Source organism: Colletotrichum abscissum (assembly GCF_030869225.1).
Source record: "Colletotrichum abscissum strain IMI 504890 chromosome Unknown Scaffold_16.1, whole genome shotgun sequence".
Classification (NCBI taxonomy): domain Eukaryota; kingdom Fungi; phylum Ascomycota; class Sordariomycetes; order Glomerellales; family Glomerellaceae; genus Colletotrichum; species Colletotrichum abscissum.
Window position 1 is genome coordinate 392578 of NW_026850054.1, and position 21890 is coordinate 414467.

The 21890-nt window shown below is 54.2% G+C and overlaps 7 protein-coding genes across 7 annotated transcripts; 3 read left to right on the forward strand and 4 right to left on the reverse strand.

Moving 5' to 3' along the window:
* Nucleotides 1-345: 345 nt before the first annotated feature.
* On the forward strand, nucleotides 346-5912 carry CABS01_07470 (WD domain-containing protein; the record flags this gene model as incomplete). The annotated part of the gene is made up of 6 exons (XM_060540832.1): nucleotides 346-714; nucleotides 765-1792; nucleotides 1846-3583; nucleotides 3664-4508; nucleotides 5165-5624; nucleotides 5856-5912. 6 exons carry the CDS (start codon nucleotides 346-348, stop codon nucleotides 5910-5912), a joined length of 4497 nt encoding a protein of 1498 aa, XP_060403000.1.
* Nucleotides 5913-7611: 1699 nt separating this feature from the next.
* On the reverse strand, nucleotides 7612-8217 carry CABS01_07471 (uncharacterized protein; the record flags this gene model as incomplete). Its single annotated transcript, XM_060540833.1, has 3 exons — nucleotides 7612-7922; nucleotides 7984-8067; nucleotides 8127-8217. 3 exons carry the CDS (start codon nucleotides 8215-8217, stop codon nucleotides 7612-7614), a joined length of 486 nt encoding a protein of 161 aa, XP_060403001.1.
* Nucleotides 8218-8761: 544 nt separating this feature from the next.
* CABS01_07472 (uncharacterized protein) lies at nucleotides 8762-9238 on the reverse strand (the record flags this gene model as incomplete). The annotated part of the gene is made up of 1 exon (XM_060540834.1): nucleotides 8762-9238. The coding sequence occupies one exon, from the start codon at nucleotides 9236-9238 to the stop codon at nucleotides 8762-8764; it is 477 nt and encodes a 158-aa protein (XP_060403002.1).
* A 2455-nt stretch (nucleotides 9239-11693) lies between these two features.
* On the reverse strand, nucleotides 11694-13774 carry CABS01_07473 (uncharacterized protein; the record flags this gene model as incomplete). The annotated part of the gene is made up of 2 exons (XM_060540835.1): nucleotides 11694-12283; nucleotides 12340-13774. 2 exons carry the CDS (start codon nucleotides 13772-13774, stop codon nucleotides 11694-11696), a joined length of 2025 nt encoding a protein of 674 aa, XP_060403003.1.
* A 1774-nt stretch (nucleotides 13775-15548) lies between these two features.
* CABS01_07474 (PET112 family protein) lies at nucleotides 15549-17438 on the forward strand (the record flags this gene model as incomplete). The annotated part of the gene is made up of 1 exon (XM_060540836.1): nucleotides 15549-17438. The coding sequence occupies one exon, from the start codon at nucleotides 15549-15551 to the stop codon at nucleotides 17436-17438; it is 1890 nt and encodes a 629-aa protein (XP_060403004.1).
* A 179-nt stretch (nucleotides 17439-17617) lies between these two features.
* Nucleotides 17618-18571, reverse strand: CABS01_07475 (DnaJ domain-containing protein; the record flags this gene model as incomplete). Its single annotated transcript, XM_060540837.1, has 1 exon — nucleotides 17618-18571. One exon carries the CDS (start codon nucleotides 18569-18571, stop codon nucleotides 17618-17620), a length of 954 nt encoding a protein of 317 aa, XP_060403005.1.
* A 1352-nt stretch (nucleotides 18572-19923) lies between these two features.
* CABS01_07476 (DEAD/DEAH box helicase) lies at nucleotides 19924-21649 on the forward strand (the record flags this gene model as incomplete). Its single annotated transcript, XM_060540838.1, has 3 exons — nucleotides 19924-19967; nucleotides 20039-20111; nucleotides 20183-21649. 3 exons carry the CDS (start codon nucleotides 19924-19926, stop codon nucleotides 21647-21649), a joined length of 1584 nt encoding a protein of 527 aa, XP_060403006.1.
* Nucleotides 21650-21890: the final 241 nt, after the last annotated feature.

Consider the following 21890-nt stretch of genomic DNA (forward strand, 5'->3'; position numbering starts at 1 on the left):
GCTGCTGAGTACCTAGGTGCCTGTGGAAGCTCGCATCGTAGCTCTTCGGTACGTACCGAGCACGCCTCGTGACGTAGCGGACTTGCGCGACAACTCATTCGAAGAGCAGCTAAGCTTCCTCTAAACCTCAACAGACCGCGACGCACCCCCAAGGAGCTCGTCGAACCCGATCCGAAGCTCAGGGTAGCTCCGTTCCTTGCCTCGGATCCTTCCATTGCAGCCTTTCTCTACGCCAGGCCGAGCCATTGCCTCATCATCCCCGCCCAGGCCCGCCGACTTTCTGGTACTCCATCGACCAAACGACAATGCCAATGCGAGCCTCCAGTTGACGGTACATCCAGCACAATGACGGACGCTTCCGATCCCGATCGCGATGGTCCCACCGCTGCACAGAAAGGCAAAGAGCCTGAGACGGCCGAGACTGTGACTGCGCCGGAGCAATTGGCCGCGACCAAGTCCGAAAAAGAATTGAAGAAGGACGGTGATGGCACGAACAACAAGGAGAAGGAAGAGGAGGATGAGGAAGATGATGATGAGGACGACGAGGACGATGAAGATGACGAAGAAGACGACGACGACGACGATGAAGATGACGACGATGAAGACGATGACGAGGAGCCCCGGCTGAAGTATGCCAGGCTCACTCAACACCTGGGGCCCATTTACCGCAATGGTGATGCCACCAGCGCGTTCCTCGTCGCGGGTGATAAGATGGTAAGACTGCCTGTCGAGTGCATTTATATGCGGCAACTGACCATGACTAGATCATAGGAACGCATAACGGCAACATCCATGTCATCCAACTGCCCATGTTCCAATCTCTCCGCGTGTATCATGCCCATTCCGCTTCCATCACCAGCATCTCCATCTCCCCAAACCCACCCCCCTTGCCGACAGCAAGGTCAGAAGCAGTGCAAAGACTTGCTCAAGAAGCTGCTGAAAGCGTCGCAAAACAACGACCGCCTTCTCGTCAGTCGGGCAGTTCCCCTGCCGCCGCCTCGAGAAGGCCTAAGGATCCTTCTCCTGTCTCCAACACACCCTCTAATAACGTCCACATCGCTACATCGTCCATGGACGGCAACGTCTGCGTCTTTTCTCTCGTAGATACAAAGGATGTTCAGTTGCGGAACTTTGCGCGTCCTGTGCAAGCCGTCTCACTCTCCCCCGATTACAAGAATGACCGGACATACCTTTCGGGTGGTCTCGCTGGGCAACTTATCCTAACGACCGGAGGCCAGCCGGGCCGTAGCACCTCGACGACCGTCGGAACGGCGGCTGCCACCGCTTCTGGCTGGCTTGGTAGCATGGGCTTGGGTACCAACACAGGCAAGGACACGATCCTGCACTCTGGCGAAGGCACAATCAATAATATCAAGTGGTCACTGTCCGGAAAGTACGTAGTCTGGCTGAACGAGCATGGCGTGAAGATTATGCGGTCAAAGTTGCATCTGGAGAGTGCCGACGCGGACGACGCATGGAAACGCATTGGCCACGTAGATCGTCCTCAAACAGATGAGTGGGAGACCATGGCAAGCGTCTGGAAAGGACGCGTCGAATGGATCGACGAGCAAGCTGTCGAGACCGAAGACGGGGAGGCCGGGCGCAAAGACGTTGGCTCAACGCTGGCACCCGAAAGCTCAACGCAACAAGGAACCTCAAGTACCAAGAAGATTGAGAGGCTACTGGTTGGCTGGGGAGGCACAATCTGGATCATCCACGTCCATCCCGGCAGTGTTGGTACTGGTAAGCGAGCTGGTGAAAAGTCGATTGGACGTGCCGAAATCGCCAAACAGTGAGTATACCCTCCCAGCACGTTGGAGCGATTTGTAGCTAATATCCTCGCAGCCTTCGTATGGATTGCATCATTTCTGGAATTTCGTTATATACCCAAAATCTTCTCCTTGTACTAGCATATGTATTACCGGACGACGACGAAGACGATGATGATGAGAAGGCCGGCAAGGGTCACAAATCGAAACTATCAACAACGTCAGCGAGTAGCGAGCCATCTGGTGGAATACGACGCCGACAGAACAATTTACCGCCGGAACTCCGATTAATCGACCTGAGCTCGCAAGCCGAAGTCGATAAAGATGGCCTTAGTGTAAGCAGATATGAGAGGCTGTCATCGGGCGACTACCATCTCGGCGTTCTCCCTGCACAGAACGCAGCCTCGGCCGTGGCCTCATCCAAGGGAGCCCTGGAAGCAATCACTGGATTTGGCTCAGATATGTGGAATGCCGCCATCAATCCCAGGACACTATTTAGCTCTGGTGCAAGTATCAGGAGTGGACACAGCGGAGACGGCGTCTCTAGCACGCAGCTCCCAAGCTCAGTTAGTGGCGCCCGGAGATCAGGAACTCCTACAGTCCATCCCAACCTCATCAAGCCAGGAGTAAAGATCTTCATCCACAGCCCATTCGATTTCATTCTCGGAACGAAGAGAGACCTTGGCGACCACTTGGGCTGGCTGCTGGAGCACCAAGACTATCAGAAAGCATGGGAATTGCTTGACGAGCACCCCGAGATCATGGCTGCACCTCCAGAGAACCTTCATGAGCTCGTTCCAACAACGCCAGACAGAAAGCAAAGCAGCCAAGAGGACTTTGACGATGCCTCATCCGTCATGGGGTCTACGGGGCTAGCAAGACAGCCTAATTCCTCGGCGCAGAGGGAGAAGAGACGCATCGGCGAGCTTTGGATTCGGGAGCTGATTGAGGCAGGTAGCTGGGCTGAAGCCGGTAAAGTGTGTAGCAGAGTCCTTGGCTCTCCCGACAGATGGGAAAAATGGGTCTGGACATTTGCTGGCGCCGACAAGTTCGACGAGATCACGGACTACATTCCTTCTGAGCCGATGTACCCGCCGATCCCAGGCACAATCTACGAAGTCGTCTTGAATCACTACATTCAGGCAGACAAGCTGAGATTCAGAGAACTGCTAGACCGGTGGCCGACTGATCTCTTTGACATCAAGACCGTCACCACAGCCTTGGATAACCAGCTCAAGTACCGCGATGTACGAGAGGACAGCGTCGAGGGGGGTGAGAAGGGTCGCGACTGGAAGATTGTGATGGAGTCATTGGCACGCTTACACGAGGCAAATGGACGCTTCAGGGAATCGCTCAAATGCCACATCAAGCTACAAGATGCGGACTCTGCGTTCCGCTTGATCCGCGATAACCATCTCGCCGAAGCAGTGACTGACGACATTCCCGGCTTCATCGGATTGCGAGTGCCGAACAAAAAGCTCGGAACCATGGGGCCAGACGAGCTTGAAGCCGCTACTTCGGAGGCCATCACTCTCCTCGTTGACGAAGCACAGCATGGTCTTGTCAAGCCTTCTGTGGTTGTATCGCAGCTTGAGGAGAAGGAACTCAACCTATATCTCTTCTTCTACCTGCGCGGTTTGTACAAGGGCGAGGGAATAGAGGAGCATTCCGGGGAGACTCGCGACAGGCTGCTGATGGACAGCCAATCCCAAGTTAACGAATTTGCGGACATGGCTGTTCAACTGTTCGCCAAGTACGATCGGGACCTTTTGATGAGCTTTTTAAAGTCCTCGACCTCCTACAAATTCGAGAAGGTGAGTAGAATCTATATCTACAATATTTATGGCGATGCTCTGGCATTCCTGAGACCTAGTTTGCAAACTAACGACCGCAGGCTGTCCAAGAGTGTGAAAAGTACAGGTACGACGACGAGTTGGTACATTTGTACTCCAAAACAGGCGAGATGAAACGAGCGCTCTATCTCATCATTGATCGACTGAAGGATGTCAAGAAGGCAATCGATTTTGCGAAGCAACAAGACGACCCTGATCTCTGGGATGATTTGCTGAACTACAGCATGGACAAGCCAAGCTTCATCCGCGGCCTTCTCGAAGAAGTCGGAACGGCCATCAATCCCATCAAGCTCGTGAGGCGCATTCCTGAAGGACTCGAAATCGAAGGCTTGCGAGAGGGCTTAAAACACATCATGAAGGAACACGAGATTCAATACAGTATCAGCTCGGGTGTTGCGCGGGTACTCCGAAGTGAGGTCGCCGCCGCACAAAATGACCTGCGAAGTGGGCAGCGGAAGGGAATCAAGTTTGAAGTCGTCGTTCAATCAACGGATCATGTCGACGTCAAGGTCAGAGACGTCGTGCATCCGCCGGTCAGTGCGGAGGAAGTGGAAGAGAGCTTCTTCAAAGCACCAAAGGCGGTGGAACAGCCTGGCCACACGCATCAGCCGCCGAAGCCTGGCCACTGCGCTCAGTGTCACGAGTCCTTCACAGAGTACGAGATGGAAACCTTGGTTGGATTTGCTTGCGGGCACGTCTTCCATCAGTCACATCTCATGGAAATGCTTTACCCCGGCAAGAGACAAGAGGCCGACTTTGGGCTGGCTAGCGAGGAGTCGATCCGAAGCGGGTATCGCGTTGGCTCAAAGGTTACGCATGCGCGGTTGCTCAAGGACCGAGTGCGGGAGGGTTGTCCTGTCTGTACCCACGGGACGGAAGTACCAGTGTAAGGGAGGTTTCGATATCCAGTGACGAAATGTATACGGCGGCACAGCCATCTTTTGATCTTCGGGCCTTGCTCATTCTGTACTATATACTATTCGCGTGATTCGCCCACGTACATTTTAAAATTCAATGCCCATCCTGTCCTCCATTGTGCTCATCCCCAATTCCACGTAGCATTAAACCCGGTCTCGCGCTTCTCCTACTAGCTTGTCTATTGTCGAGAACTCTAATGGATGATAGAACGTGAAGATAATCTGGATGCGAATAGCAACATTAATGTTCACATGGTTGGTCACTACGTTGCGTCGATTGGCGCACTCCAAGAAGCACGGGCCGGGCGGCAGGTCACCTCACTCTCCCCCAAACCCCCCACACGGTACCAGGTACCCCACGCCCACGTTTCCCCCTGGATGGCGCGAACGACATGTCACTCCTTCAACCTCGGCCTGGAGGTGTGTCGCCGTCCACCTCTCCCCATCCTTTCCCCAACTCATGCATTCCGCGACGTATGCAAAGGGGAAACGATATGGCGTTTTGGGATACCTACCGGAGCCGGGCTCAAGGGAGGCTGAGCTGTGAGTGTACCGTCTTTTGCTACGCTTGCCCCCCGGGACAATGCCAATTGGGAGTTATGCTGATCTGGTTGTCATGCCACAGATGGGAGCTGAACCGAACGCAATCTCCTTTCCTGCGCCTCCCGCCAGAGATACGCAACAAGATCTACCGTCTCCTCCTATCCAACATGGGCATCCACGTCCTCCACGACCCTAAAACGGGATCCTTCCACTGCCTCACGCTCCGACCCGGCGCGAACCCCTGGACCTCCGTCCCCGCGACTACTTCATCCCCCACGAGGCAGATAGTAGATCCAGAAAGAGGAGATACCACCACCAAGACCAGCACCAAGAAGAAGAGGTCTTCACGACAGCAGGCCGCGGTCCTGGGACGGGGGCTGACACTGCTGGTGCTGGTCTGTAGACAGCTCTACCACGAGACGGAGCTGATTCCATACCGCGAGAACGCGTGGAGCTGGGCTACGCCGGGGTTGATGGAGCGGTATCTGCTTACGGAGCGGCGGATGGGGTTCGCGCAGAGGAGGGTGCTGAGGGAGGTCTGCGTTAGAGGGATTGCGGGGTTTGGGAATTGTAGTCGGAGGGTTAGGGGGGTTTTGGGCGGGTTGGAGGTTGTTTGGTTTTGGGAGGGGAGTGGGAACGCGGGGCAGGGGAAGGGGGGGCTTGGGGGGTGGGTTTGTGAGGTTGTTGAGAGGGGGAGGGTTGAGGTTGGTGTTGGGAAGCCTAATTGAGGGATCTTGAGGGATCTTGAGGGTGGCCATTGAGGTTTGTGGTAGGCAGAGGGTCTGGCTATGGAGGAGGGCAATGTACTCTATGGCATCTACGAGACATGAGGCTATGAGGCTGATGATACTGGGCGTGTGGGAAGACATGTGATGATATAGTCAGTAGAATATGGCGGTACTCCTATCGAAACAAGATATTACCTGGCTACTGGGACAGCATTCAACCACCTTCATGCCTCCTGAACCCGTCGACGAGCAACGATAATTGCCCTCTACAATTACCACGAGGCCTGACTTTGTCCATCTTGACACTCGCTAGCTACAGTACATAAGAAGCGAGTAAATCTCAGCCTCGCAGTGGAGTCGGACGCAACTGGAACAAACAAGAACCTTCCGGGCCAAGTGGCCACTTTCGGAGCCGAGGGCCGGTGGTGCACCGAAGTTTTCGGGGCTCTCGGCCCCGTGGACCCACATCGGGCCTACCGCAGTTGAACAACACACCAAAGTCAGCACAGCACAAGGGAACCCATCGCCGCAGAAACGACAGAGTTTTCACATGGAGGGAAAGTGGAAGGAGCCAGATTCTGGTGGGTGGTTCTAGCTTGTTTTAGGGGCTTGATTGAAGGGCGGAAGAGGGGCTTCTTTGGTGTGTTTGGCGCCCTTTGAGGGGATTTTTGGTGGTGTTGTGATGCCGCGATGGGAGATGAGGATAGGTACGAAAAGCAGGAGACTGTAGATCTTGATCCATTCGATCTATAGACTGTCTAATGGCGACGACATTGATTGCGATGCTAGCCGCCGCGGTCCCGCCAGCGCGGGGGCGCTATTCCAGTGTTTGGTTCTATGTGATGGGAATAGCAGCAGCTTCAATGGTCGTCAACACAAGGGCTTCTTTGGTGGTTCTTCGGGTCTCAGCACTGCTTTTGGAATGTCGCGATGGCTTCGTAATAGTATAGAGGGTACTGGAGTCCGGCGATGCTGATCTATGGATGAGCAGATAGATGGATTGCTCCGTTCGCAGAATTGATGCTCTGGAATCGTGATATTTTGGTCTGCGAGTCTAGCCTCAGTGTCGCGATGGCTCCGGTGCTTTTCGATTACGCTGACGTCTTGCGATATTCATCAATGGACGTCGTGATCTATAAAGCAGATTATTTTGTCAGTAGGATTGAGGGCTTGGAATGGTGATATTCTTGCTTTTGAGTCCAACCTTCATGCCGCGAACCTCGTTACGAAGCGCGTCATCTCCGTCGGCCTCAAGACACCATAACGAGAGTCTCTTGGGCGGTACACCATACGGACTGCTGGCGCGAAGTGCAGTCGTCTTGCGCGGATACTGCTGAATGACGGTGATGTCGCTTACGGGTATTATGTGCAATTCCAGTAGCGCGGCACATTGTGGCGGCGGTGTGACAGCTTCGCCTCTCACTTTGTGGGAAACACCAAAATAAGGCTCGAAATGGCATCGCGAACGGTCCTGGCCGGCGACAATAGTATCACACATCATGGGATTAAACACCTCACTAGCAAGGCAAAGTCACATTAAAGAATGCAGTCAAACAATGAGGAATCAAGAGGAAATTTTGTGACGAGGTAGTCTCAATTTTCTGTAATGAGGCCTTTGACCCAAATGCTACTTGTATGCATCCGGATCCTGTATGCCTATGAAGAACCTGAAACCCGTGATCCTTGATGAAGTTCCAATTCCTTAGCTCAATGGCTCAAACCAATTCCCTAGTCCATCCATTTCCTTCAGGCCATTCCAATTGAGGAACTGCCAACGAGTGCATAGCTAGACTTGACTTCCTTAGAGGAAGTACATGATGATTGCACCAGCGATGGCGCAGAAGACCATGATCTCGGTCTGAGAGGCCTCAGACGAGGCAGTGGGAGTGGCGACAGTCTGGGTGCCAGTGCCAGTCATGCTGACAGTGCTGGAAGTTCCCTTGACCTCGGAGGAGGTGCTGGTCTTCTGAGCAGAAGAGCTCGAAGCAGACTCCAAGATGGAGGTGGTGGTGCCAGCGGTCTCAGCGGGCTCAGAGACGCTGAGAGTGTGGGTGACCTCAATCGGGTCACAGACCTGGATGGTGGTCATTGAGCACATGGACGAAGTAGCCACTGGAAAACCCAACGTGTTAGAACATTGTGATCCCAAAGAATAAATGGAATTCAGACTTACCAGTGAACAGGTTCGACTCGATGACGGTAGCGTGACCCAGACCGGGATCCTCAATGAAGGTGGTGAGCTCGTACGAGCCGGTCTCTGGATGTGTGTGAGCCTTGATACTGCGCTGCGCGAATGCTCGAGAAAGGGAAACTTACCGGAGGCGCCATCATGCTGAACCATGGCGGTCATCGTAGGGCCAGTGCCCAGGTAGAAGGTGTAACCCTTGGCGATGGACGAGGCGCGCATCTTGACGGTTGATTGGGTGGAGGGAGTATGTGGTATGGATAGTGTGTATGGGATACAAGGTGCAAAAGTGCGGTTGCTTGTGGGCAAAAGTGTGTGACGGATCTGCGAAGTTGAAGAGTGGGTGAGAGGGAGGGGAAGTTTGACAGAGGGAGGGGAGAGAGAAGATCTTTTTGTAGAGGGCAGCAGGAGGGCAAAGGCGACGGGATCACTCAGGGCTGGGTGGGTGGTTGAACCACCCTTTTCGATACCTTAGGCCGTGTCAACAATGAGGCTGTTGAGGAGGAAGTTCGTGATAGTTGGAGGTACGTACGTACCTCTGGATCAACTGGTGATTGGCCAGTTGGGGTGGTTTTGCGGGTTGAACATCTGATTTTGAAGGCGAGAGCTATGGAACGGGGATTAAAAAGAGAAAAAGGTGCACCGGAATTTTCTCATTGGTCGATCTAATGACTTAAATCACAGATTTATTATGAAAAGAGCGGGTTTGAGTGAGACTGGAGGCGGGTAGATCACAGATGAGGCGAGAGCCGGGGGATACAGAAGTTCATAAACAAGGCGAGAGCCAGGGTACGCAGAATTTCACCAAAGAGGCGAGAGCCAGCGGGTGGAAATCCAAAAAGGCGAGAGCAGACGCGGCCCAGAACACATACCCATGAACTTGGTGATAAGAATGAGATAGTATTTGGAGAGGAGGGCACAATGATATGGCAAGATAGTTCACAAATAAGGCGAGAGCCAGTTGACCACAGGTCATCTCAAAGGGCGAGAGCAGACGATCTGAGCCACATGCCTTTGAAGTTGGTGATCTGCATATGTTGCTTAATAGGTTGGCGAAGTTGATCACAGGAAAAGCGAGAGCAGACGAGTGAGAGCCAGACTTCTTGGTTATGAAGATGTTGATGAAGATACTCAAGAAGAGGGAATAACGGCTCACGAACAAAGATGCGGCTGGCTGTTTGAGTTCAGATTCAGAGGGTGAGAAAGCATAAGGTGTGAACTGCATGGACATCAAAATTAGCATATAGATGGCGTACTTGAATGAGGCAAGATATGGGACAGGCAAATCACATATTAAGCCGGAGAAAGGAGGCCAGAGGGAAATTCTTCACAAAGAGCGAGAGCAGGCAAGTTGAGCTCCATGGTAAGAGATTTGCCCATAAGGATAGCTTGTTTGAGTGGTTTATGAAGCGGGAATAACAGCTGACAATGAGGCGAGAGCAAAGGACTTTGGGAGGTAAAGGCTTCCTTGAAATGAGACTGGGTAGACTCGCGCTCGTATTTTTAGAATGGGCACAGCAGCTCACAGAACAGGCGGGAACTCAGGAGAGCAGAGATAGACTTGAATTGGCGAGAGCAGATCACACTTGTCCAAATCTTCATAGGGGGTTAATTTGCTTCAATTGATTGAAAATGGGCAAGGCAGATCATGCAAAGGGCTGGAGCTGGAACTCGGGTGATACAGAAATGATATACGAAAGCAGAAGAAAATGATGAGAGCAGGCGGGAAGGGCGAGAGCAGACAATTATGGGATGGATGAATTACTTTTCTTTGTGAAAAAAGAAAAAAAGGGAGAAAGCAGAAAATAGCAGTGGCTGGTCTTGGTGTGAGAGCATTCGGTGATGGACTATCCAGACTGCTGATCTCAGTTCATTTCAATGAAGGCAAAAGGTGGAGAAAAGAATGGGCATTTCAGGCTGCCTAGGCCTGTCTTTTAGCTGTCATCCACAAGGGATGGAAGCGCTCGTCTGATGACTATTTCCTTCTATTGACTGACGTGGTGTTTGGACAAATTTCAGATAGAGGCTTGTTTGGACGAAATTGCTTCATCGGATGCTCATTCAACTATTATCTACATGAAAAAGAGCCATGAACCAGACGAAAGAGAGAAAATAAGACTGATGGCAGTTAGGCAAATACATAGTGTTCAAAGGTGTTTGGATGCAGAAATGTGATTGAGAAAAACAAGACTGGGATGAAGTCTGTTTAGACATAAGGCAAGTATAGTCAACCGAATCATAAAGACAGCCTTTATGGCAATGTGCAATGCTTTCAGGAGACCGTTGTCAGGCCGATGGGTTCTGCACATGCAATAGCATTTGTATGACAACAGCTACTCGCTAGGCGGGGACTAAAATCAATAAACAGGTCAAAAAGCTGACCTTCAGTGCCGAAAACTCGACTTCGGTGCAGGAAACTCCAGAAGAGCACAGAAACATCTGGAAAGACATGGAATTATTTTGCAGTCCTTGTAGGCTTGGCCAGGCGATATTGTTGTAATAGATCGATGATAGGGGGCATCTCTGTTCTTCAATCAAGCCAACTCCGCGCTCGATCGTTTGTTTTACTACCGCTATGGAGTGGGATGCCGGATTGACAACTTACAAGTAGAGAATATTTGATGGCGTTATCCCGGCGGCTATGACATGAATATTTGGAACTTTGTCAAATTTGAATGAACGAGGTGTCAAGATGTGAGAAAGCGAAAGTAGCTTTTCGCAGAGCGGCGTGTGGTTTCGGTACCACTGTGGTCGGCAAGCTGGTCAACAAGGCTGAAAATGTGAGGCTGAGGATTGACTCCGTCTCGTCAGAGCCCCTAGCTACAAGGAAAAACATGCACAGTCATTGAAATATGTCCTAATATTGTCACTGTTCTTTTCTGTCTGAACAGAAAGGCTAAGCAGAATGGCAAATGGATAGACAGAACTTTTGAATCGATCCAACATCAGATTTGGATGTGTGTAGATAAACACCACAGTCTTCTACTAGTGAAGCATAGATTCGTTGGGAGTCACACTTTTAAGCCTGACGGAGTATGAACATGAGACGAAATAATTATGCTCCCCCAAGTTTCCCGCAAAGATATTTGACAATTCGTCGTCGAGTGAGGGCTCTCTAGATTGATTGCGTCCTTCGCTATGACGCTCAGCATCACGCGCCGACCCTAAATGACCCCTATATGAGCGGTTTCAAGAGCATGAGGAAAGCAGGACGGCCGTACGCCTACGGCGACGTTCTCGGAGACGAGGAAAGCGAAGGCAGTGCGTAAGATCTACTGAGGTGTTCAGCGAACTTGGACGAGAGAGTGATGGAGGGAATATAGGCTGATGCGAGATGAAGTTGAAACGTCTCTCTTGGTAGATTGCAATCTCGCAATGAGATTATTGAAAGTGGAAAATGAAGATGGCTTCTTAAAGGTGAAGGACGAAGGTAACACTAGTAGTTTGGGACATATCAGTACTTCGATAGTAAGAATAAGTTAATCCCATTGGCGATGTAGATATTCGTAAACCAAAAGTCGTGCGACGAATTAAGAAACACAAGGTATCGCAGTGAAGCCACTCAAAATACAGATGAACAAAGCCTGAAAGTAAAGATGTAATTGAGGAAGGGGTATCATTCATCATTAAATCATCATCTACCACCAAGTCCTCAAACCATCAAACCATCAAACCACACATTACACTCTTTCCTACCCTCACCCAAAGATCCCAGCAACAACAGCCATAACACCAACATAAACTCCAGAAGCCAACACCCCCTCCGTAGCAGCCACCCTCGCAGGACGATCCGCCCCAAGACGACTGAACAAACCCGCCTGCACCACACCAGCAGCAACGCCAACAGCAACAAGCAACACAACAGCCATACGCCCCACGAACCCCGGAATCACTGCAAACGCGAGAATCGGCAGCAAGAACGCTGCGGCAAAAGCGATGGCGAGGGTGGGCAGGTACCCCGTCAGAGCCGAGATGAGCAGGCGACGGATACGCTCCGCCCTGTCTGCGCTTTGACTTTCTGGAGTCAGCAGGGAGGAAAGGGAGGGCAATTTTGCGTTGCGCGGTTGAGGGGTGCGGAGGTCGTCGCTCGAGAAGCTGGAGCTTGAGGCGGATGATGATGAAGAGGGTGGGCGGGCGAGGGAGACGAGGTCGTCTGCGGGATCGAGGAAGCGTGTTTCGATTTCGACTATGGGGTTGTGGTTTGCGAGGTAGGCGCGGTAGAAGTCTACGTCTTGGGGGTCTGGGTTGGGCAGGTGCTGTGTCTCTCTGAAGGATGAGAGGACGTGGTCTGTGGCCGTGTTAGAGGGAGAGAAAATTGTGGGATTGACATGAGGGGTGACTTACTGTATTGGCTGAGTTTATAGCCAACTTTGCCTAGAATATCCGTCTTGTGCCACTGTAGCTCGCCCGCGGTGAGGGAGTCCTGTCTCCTCGACGCTGGCAGGAAGCAGTTCTGCATCCGCCGCGTCTGCGTGTCGGCCGTGTCGAGGCGGTGGAGCTGCTCCTCCAGCTCGGCAAGCTCGTCCTGCAGGTGAAGCAGCAGGCGGTGGTTGAGAGCCTCGAAGCGCCGGTAGATGGGCTTGATGCTTGACCTCTCCGTGTCGTCGCCGGCGCATAGCTTGGAAGCGATCAGCTCGTACCCCGTGAGCGGGAGCTTCTCTGCCCTGGGTAGGTGCTTTGGGTGGCCGTGATGCGTGCCGGGGAGACGGGGCTGGAGAGCGTTGGGTGGAAGGTGAGGCAGATTTGCGGTCCCGCGCGGCATCTCGGGGGTGCCGTAGTGGCGGTAGTCGCGCTGCCGTTGGCCGTGTCCGTGGCCGGGGGGCATGGGGACCTCGAACTTGCCGGGCATGGAGGGAGAGTCTCCGTAGATGCTGTGATCTGGGCTGCTGCTCCTGTCGGTCTCTTGGTCGCCGGCGCCCATCTCGGAGAAGACATCGCTCTGGAAGCTGCTTGAGGCAGTCGAGGTTGTGCTCCGCGTCGAGGGCGACTGGTAGCTTGCGGCGGCGGGGTCGGGCATCCTCCAGTAGGACGACTGCTCGACGGAGCGCTGGATGGCTTCAGGGGTTATGTTGGGTGAGTCTGGTTCGAGGTAGCTCAAGACGTTTGATGAGGAGAGCTGCTGTTGGGTCTTTGGTGAGCGGCTTTGGCGACGAGTTTTGAGGTATGACTTGTCGTGGGCTCGCGACTTTTCACTTCCTCTGCGCCTGGGCCACGATGCTTGAGTGATGTTTGAGCCGCTGCCACTGGAGCTGCCGGAGCCGTGAGTTCTCTCAGTGAGAGCTGTGAAGCTGGTGAGGGTAGACTCTGTAGGTGATGCTGGACGGACTGGCGATTCCTGGTCCTGTTCTTTCTCGGCAGGGATCACCGTCTCATCTGAGGAAGATTCTTGATCCGCGGTAGTGATGAGTTGATCGGAGACAGATCGCGTGGGCTCCATGCCAAAGATGCGACGTCGCGTCGGCGAGTCTGGGTTGGGGGCGGGCATGGACGAGTGCCTCCGGACAGTTGCGCTCCTGGGGCGCGATCGCGGGAGTCCAACTGGCGTTGACGTGTCGTCGGCCGGCATGTGATGGTCTGGATAATCTCTAGGCACAACAGCCTTATCGCTGGTGGCCTGCGCAAACGGCGACGAGGGGGCCGGCGCCGGGACGGCGTCGACGACGCGCATGAGCTCGTCGACCGGGTCCGAGGCTAGCCACCCTTGATCTGTGGTGTGGCAGTCGTCCATGGTGGTGACAGGGACATCGGCCACCGAAGGAGGGTGATAAGCCGTGGACATTCTGGTGTATTGAGTGTACGGCCTGAATCAAGTGATGGACGTCGGGATCAGGAGTTGGGCGAATCTCTCCCTTGAGTTAAGCTTAACGGGACGCCGAACCGAAGTTAGGGTGTCCCTCGCGGTTGAGTAGCTGGATCGCTCGAGTAGGTATAGCAATGTACGGATATTCGAAGTGACACGAACTGGAATGTGGCCCGTTGTATGGCGAAGGATGTCTCAGATTAGTAGATCTAGGGCTACTGCGAGTCGCACACGAGGTCGCGGTAGCTTAATACACATTACTAGAAGGTCGCATTGGTTGACAGTGAAGATGAGAAGCGCACAAGGGAGTGCCGGGCTCCAGCAGAAGACGAAAATAAAGGAGAGTTGAGGAATGGGTGTGCCCTCAAACGCTTGCTCAGAAGTTTGGGAGGGACGAGATCGGGTTGGGGAACTCCTGGGACGTTCAGTTCAGATTCTGGGGAACGGCTTCAGGATGACAGCGGCAGAGACTGCGGTAGCATCGCGGTGAGGGTAGCGGGCATCGAGTTTGTGTGAGTGGCGACTGGCATCTGAAGGATCATTTCCCTAAGAGCAGAATGGGAGGGAGAGAGAGCAGTTGGTGGGATGGAAATTTCATCGTTGGAGCGACTGCTTCAGCTTCTCGATAGGGGGCAAGGGAGAATGGGAGGCAAGGAAAGGAAATGCAAGAAAACGTGGAAAAGCAGCGCCGTGTGATCGGGTGAAGAGTGTGTCAGCCGTTGACGGATTTGTTTCAGATGACCAGGAATACTGGACCAGCGAGCTCCAACTTCTGAGGTGTGTGTGTGTGTGTGTGTGTGACGGACGGGCACCGGCGTTGGGCTGAGCTGAAAGATGGATGTGGTGGCATGTGGTGGCATTCGGGTGGTGGGCTTGACGTTGTGGTACTCCGTATTGACTGAACCTTGTTGCAGTTGAGATGCGATTAAATCGAGATATGTCAAAGGCAGAATAACTTGGAGCAACTTGCAACGTAGAAAACACCCTGGTAATGTTGAAGTACCAAGGTAGACAGGAGACACGGAAATGGAAGCGTAAACGGCGACCCAAACGTTCCATTCCAGTGCCGTGGGACGTTCCCACAACGGACGGGCAAACGTTAGCTGCATGGCGGCAGGGCGGCATGGCTTGTCTGCGTGGCACCCACTCCACTGATTTCCAGCGCATGTGCGCCATTCTTGCCTTGCCTTAGGGGATGGATGCAATGCACCATTATGTCAGCACCCGAGCTTGAGAACCTGGCACTTCCGTTATGGGACGGATCCGAAGAGGCCCGGAAGCCCATGCGGCCCGAAAAATAAGGGTACGTATCTTTGGGAGCTTCCATTCCATTTTTGATGCGACGGGAGCTCCCAGGTTCTCATGAAGCTATCGCAAGCTATCCCAAAGATCAATCTGGGAGACACCGACGACCCGACCACCAGCTAAGCTGCACACGATCCAAACGAAAACCTTCAATGGTCGCATGGTGGCGAACTGCAACAAATCTGAACCTCCTGCCCGCCCAAGTCTACCCCTCCAATCATAGCCCCCATCCAGAGAAGCTTCGTAGCCACTGGTCGACCGACACGAGTCCTGCGTAGAGGAGGGTGTACAACATACGCGCCAAGCAATTTGATTTTCACATTTCCAGTCACCTTGAAATCTCGGCCGTCCCATCCAACGAGAGCGCAAAGCTCGCAGCCCCCGAACAAAGCCGCAAAAGACAGCCACTACCACCGATTATACCTCGAAACGACACCCGTCTCCCAGAATGGCGCGCATACCGACCCGCGAGCTGGCCCGCTACCTCTTCCACGGCCAACTCTCCCGCCAAGGATGCTTGGCCTCGACCCGACGACCATACACCCGCCTACCGGCCCGTTCCGCTCTAGCCCTGTCATCGGCTCCTCGGCTTGGAGAATCGAGGGCAACATACGCTACAGCTCAGACCGCGACGGCAGCATCGCAAGAAGCGCCGCCGGTGCCGTTGAGAAAGAAGCTCAAGGAAGAGAAGAAGCAGCTCAAAAAGGAGACAAGAGGCCAAAAGCCAAAGGGAAGCAACCAGACCGTCGATGGCTGGGAGTTGACCGTCGGTATTGAGATCCATGCCCAGCTCAACACGGCACGGAAGCTCTTCTCGCCGGCTGCGACGTCTTTCAGTGACGACCCAAATTCCCACGTAGCGCTGTTCGATGTCGCCATGCCGGGCTCTCAGCCGAGATTCCAAAAGGAGACCCTCATACCGGCGTTGCGCGCGGCGTGTGCTCTCAATTGCGACATTCAACCTGTCAGCCGGTTCGACAGGAAACATTACTTTTGGTGGGACCAGCCATCAGGGTATCAGATCACGCAGTACTATGAGCCCTTTGCTCGTAACGGCGAGATCGAGCTCACTGCTAGGGACGGCATCGCCGCGGAGGACGGTGAGAGTGTCACAATCGGCATTCAGCAGATCCAGATGGAGCAGGACACCGCCAAGACGCTGGCGCAGCCCAACGACGTGTCCTGGCTTGACTTCAATCGTGTAGGCATGCCTCTGATTGAGATTATCACGAAGCCGGAGCTCCACCACCCGCGCACCGCCGCCGTGTTCGTCCGCAAGATCCAGATGCTGCTAAATGCCGTAGATGCCTGCGTGTCCGGGATGGAGACGGGTGGTCTGCGTGCTGATGTGAACGTCTCGGTGCGGAGGACAGGTGATCCGAATACCCCGCTCGGTACGCGGACGGAGATCAAGAACCTGAGCACGATCAAGGCCGTTGAAGACGCCATCATCGCCGAGCGCGACCGGCAGATCAAGGCGCTCGATGCGGGCGAGACGATTGCGAGCGAGACGAGAGGTTGGACACTGGGCTCCAAGCATACTCGCCGTCTGCGAGGCAAAGAAGGCGAGGTGGACTACCGCTACATGCCGGACCCCGATCTGGGGCCTCTGGTGATTGGCCAAGATCTCGTGAATCACATCAGGGCCTCCGTCAAGGAGCTACCTGACATTGAGCTGACGGAGCTGATTGAGACCTATGGCTTGACTGCCAAGGACGCCGTCTCCCTCATGTCTCTCGACGATGGCGGCAGGCTCGAGTTCTTCTACAAGGTCGTTGACGAGCTCCGAGATCAACTGGAGAGCGCTGGACTAAAGACCAACCTGCACGACTACGCGTCCCTCGCCGGCAACTGGATCCTCCATGAGCTGGGTCGATTGACGACGGACAAGGCCGACCCGGAAGCTGCTCAGCGAACGCTGGCGATTTCTCCAGACGGCTCCTGCGAAGCGGTGCCGCATCGCGCACTGGCCGGGATCCTCTTCCACCTCCAGAAGCGGGATATCACAGGCAAGGTCGCCAAGGAGCTCCTGGTGGCTCAGTATCTCGGTAACCTAGACGAATTCGACTCCGTCACGGACGCCATCGAGACACACGCATTGTGGTTCAAGGAGATGACGGAACCAGAGTATCGGCAGCTGGCAGAGGAGGTCATTGAAGGGGAGGATAAGGTCGTAGGGGAGTTCATGGACAAGAAGAAGAAGTACCCCCAGGGCAAGCTTATGTACCTCGTCGGCAAGATGATGCGCATTGGCGAGACGGAGCGGATTGATCCCTCTGGCGCCGAAAAGGTCATGCGTCAGCTCATCAAGGAGCGGACGGACGCGCGTCAGGACTGATTTCTCTCTTCTTTTTTGAGTCTCTTTTCTGCCTGCTAGAGGGGAATATTTGACCCCATGTACGTGCGTCTATGCACGCTATATTGTACTATGTATCATAACATCATAAGAACTCGATAATACGAGTGTAAGATAGCAGGGTATTTCCAGCCTCACCTTTCCCCAGTCCCAAGAAACCTTCACTTTGGACTGCTCGTTGTCGCCGCCGGCCGAACGTCTAATTTACTCGGCATGAACCCAAAATTGATATTCTCCCGCTCCCTCACGAACCGCTCGATACGTTCCTCCCGGCCTTTGCCAGCCACAGCCTGGCCTTGCCGTCTCAGCGCCTCGCTAATATTGGCCTCGTGAGCATTCTTCTTCTCAAGGAACGTCGCCGTGCTATTATCCATCCTTGTCGTCTGCGCCACCGTGCCCACCGCCAACGCGGCCAGAACCAGCGCCGCGAAACTGGCGTTGGACATGTACATTGGCTTCTGCCTCTCCGCTCCGCCGTTAGCCTGCCGTTCGTGCCACCGCTCCCAGTCTTCCCAGGTCGCGTTCATGGCGGGGGAGTCCCCGCCGTTGCGTGCGTAGCCGTGGCGCCATGCTTTATCGGCGCGGCGGTAGACTTCGTTGATGTCTTCCGGTGCTGCGCCTGTCTTGCCGGGGATGTGCCAGCCGAAGCCCCAGGCGTCGTAGGCGCGGCGTTTGTCTGGGGAGCTGAGGATTTCGTTTGCGAGGACGATGAGGCGGTAGCGCTCTAGGCGGGTTGCTGCGGGGAGGGAGTCGAGGGCTGTGGCGTGGTGTTTGTCTGGGTGGTATTGTTTTACGAGCTCGGCGAAGCGGGCTTTTGTGTAGGGTGCTGCTTTGTCTATTGCGAAGATGTCGTAGGGGGTGGGGTTCTTGCAGGTTGGCCATGGGCTGCCGGTGCCGCCTTTCCCTTTTGATGATCCATTGTGAGGAGGTTTGTGGTGTACTGTTGCGTAGGATCGTGAGGTTGAGGATCGTGTGCTGTGTGAGGCGGGGTGTTCGGAGGATGGTCGTCGTGAGGGTGGTGACGTTATGGATGTGTGGTGTGCGGGGATGGCGAAGAGGTTCAGGACGTTGTTGCTGGAGCAGACGGCGAATGCCGAGGACGTCTTGAGGACCATGGCTGTGGTTGAATGGGTAGATTAACTGGGAAAGGAATCTCAGGGAGGTTGAGGGGCGGGATCGAGGACGAGCATCTTTTGAGGTGTCGTCGTCGGGGTTTGTATCGAGAGAGCTCGGCGATGTAAGTGGCCTGGGGAGTGAGAGGGTTTGGACGCCGGTGGTTCGACTTGCACCAGCGGCTCGTCCAATTGACGCATTCGTGCTCAGTGCTCAGTGCTCAGACTCCCGGGTGGTCTTCCTTCCAGGGCAGTTACTGCAGTCTGCCAGTGCTCCTCCCCCAAGCCGATCCGATAGCTCCGCTGCAGGAAACGAGTGGAGCGGGGACGGAGAGGAGAGTACGTACTGTGCCTACTCCATACAGGATAGGGATCAGACCAATCGGCTGATGAAGGGCTCGCCGGGGTGAGGTCGGTAAGGGACGAATGGCATGGCGGGAGAAGCTCTCGGTGAGCTGGGTCGGGTCAATGTCACCACCCATGATCCAAGACCTACCCTGACACTTTCCGCACTTTGATCATTGTGTTGAGAGACATTGAGCATTTTAAGCTTATTCAGCATGCGTACACCAACACCAAACTTGATAGAACTACTCTCAAGAAGCAGCAAGAGCTCCCGCGAGGCCCTTAGCTAACTGACAAGACTCTCAAGTAGGGGAGCGACTACCTGCGGTGAAAGGTCACGTGTCTCCACCTGCAGCGCTAGACCAGGAAGGCAAGGGGTCCCGCCCCGACGACACAGCTGATGCGCACCGAATGCACTGGGACCGGGGATTCACCACCACAAACTTGCTTCCAGGTCCCAGGCGACTCTTCCTCCACACAACCACACACACAATCATACTCCTCTCAACCACGCAAACCCAACCACCATCCCACAAGCCTCTTCGCGCTGCACCTCGTGGACGAAACACATTTTACGCTGTTTCAGTAGCCCGAGTCATCCAAAAACGACACAAATATTTCGCAATCGCGCAACCCACGAACAACGCACCACTACCACCAACCACCAACCACATCCCTCGACTTTCCTGCACCGAAACTCTGCCCGAGTCCCGGTCATCCATCCACACTTCCAACCAGCTGCCCTTCGGCCACGGAACCCACGACGAACCCCCACGCGACAAGTGACAATCCCGCGAATATCGAATATTCTTCAACGACGATTGCCCTTCATTGTTGTCGTTGACTCCCACAGTACCTGTCTACTTCCTAATACCTACCGAGCACGACTCGCCCCTCGATACACATCGCGAAGTGGGGAAAGCAAAGCCCTTTCGCGCAACAACCTTCAACGACCGCATCGCATCCTCTTCTCTTGCCATTAGGCACATATTCCATAAACACACATTCAAATGGCGGAAGCACTCGCAGACAAGCTCAAGGCAACAAACTTGAGGTTTGTTCCCCTCACCACCAATCTCCCAGGAGGAACCCATCGTTGAAAGCATGTTGGACTGACTTCCGCAGCGATGGCGCCGCATCAGATGACTGGAAGAAGAGCTTGAACCTGCCTGCTAGAGACAACAGACAGCAGACTGAGGTATGTACCGGCAAGGCCAACCTCCCTCCCCTCACCACTTCTTGTCCGCCTTCTCACGAGCTTGCTTCCAGGACGTCACAAACACCAAGGGTCTGGAGTTTGAAAACTTCCAATTGAAGAGAGACTTGTTGATGGGCATCTTCGAGGCGGGTTTCGAGAAGCCGTCGCCCATTCAAGAAGAAGCCATCCCCGTCGCTCTCACCGGCCGTGATATCCTCGCCCGTGCCAAGAACGGTACTGGAAAAACTGCCGCCTTCGTTATCCCCGCTCTCGAAAAGATCAACCCCAAGGTCTCCAAGATCCAAGCCCTCATCCTCGTCCCCACTCGCGAACTCGCCATGCAAACATCACAAGTCTGCAAGACTCTCGGCAAGCACCTCGGAATCAACGTCATGGTCACCACAGGAGGTACTGGTCTCCGGGACGATATCATCCGCCTCCAGGATCCCGTCCATATTGTGGTCGGTACCCCCGGCAGAATCCTCGACCTCGCGGGCAAGAACGTTGCCGACCTCAGCGAGTGCCCCATGTTCATCATGGACGAGGCTGACAAGCTTCTCTCCATCGAATTCACCCCCGTCATCGAGCAGCTCCTCCAGTTTCACCCCAAGGACCGCCAGGTCATGCTCTTCTCCGCCACCTTCCCCCTCTCTGTCAAGGACTTCTCCGACAAGAACATGGTCAGCCCGTACGAGATTAACCTCATGGATGAGCTCACACTGCGCGGTATTACCCAGTACTATGCCTTTGTCGAGGAGAAGCAAAAGGTCCACTGCCTCAACACCCTGTTCTCCAAGCTTCAGATCAACCAGTCCATCATCTTCTGCAACTCCACCAACCGTGTCGAGCTGCTGGCCAAGAAGATTACCGAGCTGGGCTACTCATGCTTCTACAGTCACGCCAAGATGGCCCAACAAGCAAGAAATCGCGTTTTCCACGACTTCCGCAACGGCGTGTGCCGCAACCTTGTCTGCTCCGATCTTCTCACCCGTGGTATCGATATTCAAGCTGTGAATGTCGTCATCAACTTCGATTTCCCCAAGAACGCTGAGACCTATCTGCATCGCATTGGTCGCTCTGGTCGTTATGGCCACTTGGGTCTGGCCATCAACCTCATCAACTGGGATGACAGATTCAACCTCTACAACATTGAGAAGGACCTTGGAACAGAGATCCAGCCCATTCCTGCTAGCATCGACAAGTCCCTCTATGTCTACGAGAACCCCGAGTCCATCCCGAGACCCATTTCCAACTTCCGCACCGGCCAGCCTAGCCAGGGCCAGCCGCAGCAGCAGCAACACCAGCAGCCTGGTCAGATCCAGGGCCAGCAATTGCCTCTGCAGGGTGGCCCCGCACCGGGCAACTGGCAGACTCAGCAGCCTCAGCAAGGCCAGCAGAATGGATACCAGGGCGGCGGTAGAGGCCGTGGCCGTGGCCGTGGCGGCTACCGTGGTCAGAACCGTGGCGGCTATGGCGGCCGGGGACGTGGTCAAGGCCAAGGCCAGGGTCACCCCCAACCCCAAGGACAAATGTCCTAAGGTTCCATCCATCTCTTCTCTTTAGAAAGGCGTTGTGGCGTATGCAGTCGCGACGGAACACGTGGCTGCGTTTTGTTTGGATTGTACATAGTTCCTCTTTTCATTCTCTCCTGATTTTGGAGGCGACACGGCACGGTTAGACTGGGTCGGGCATCTCATCCATGCCCATCATGAGCTTTTAGGTCCCCCTCACCACTCACGATCACGAAACACGAAAAAACTCTCGATCAGACCTATACGA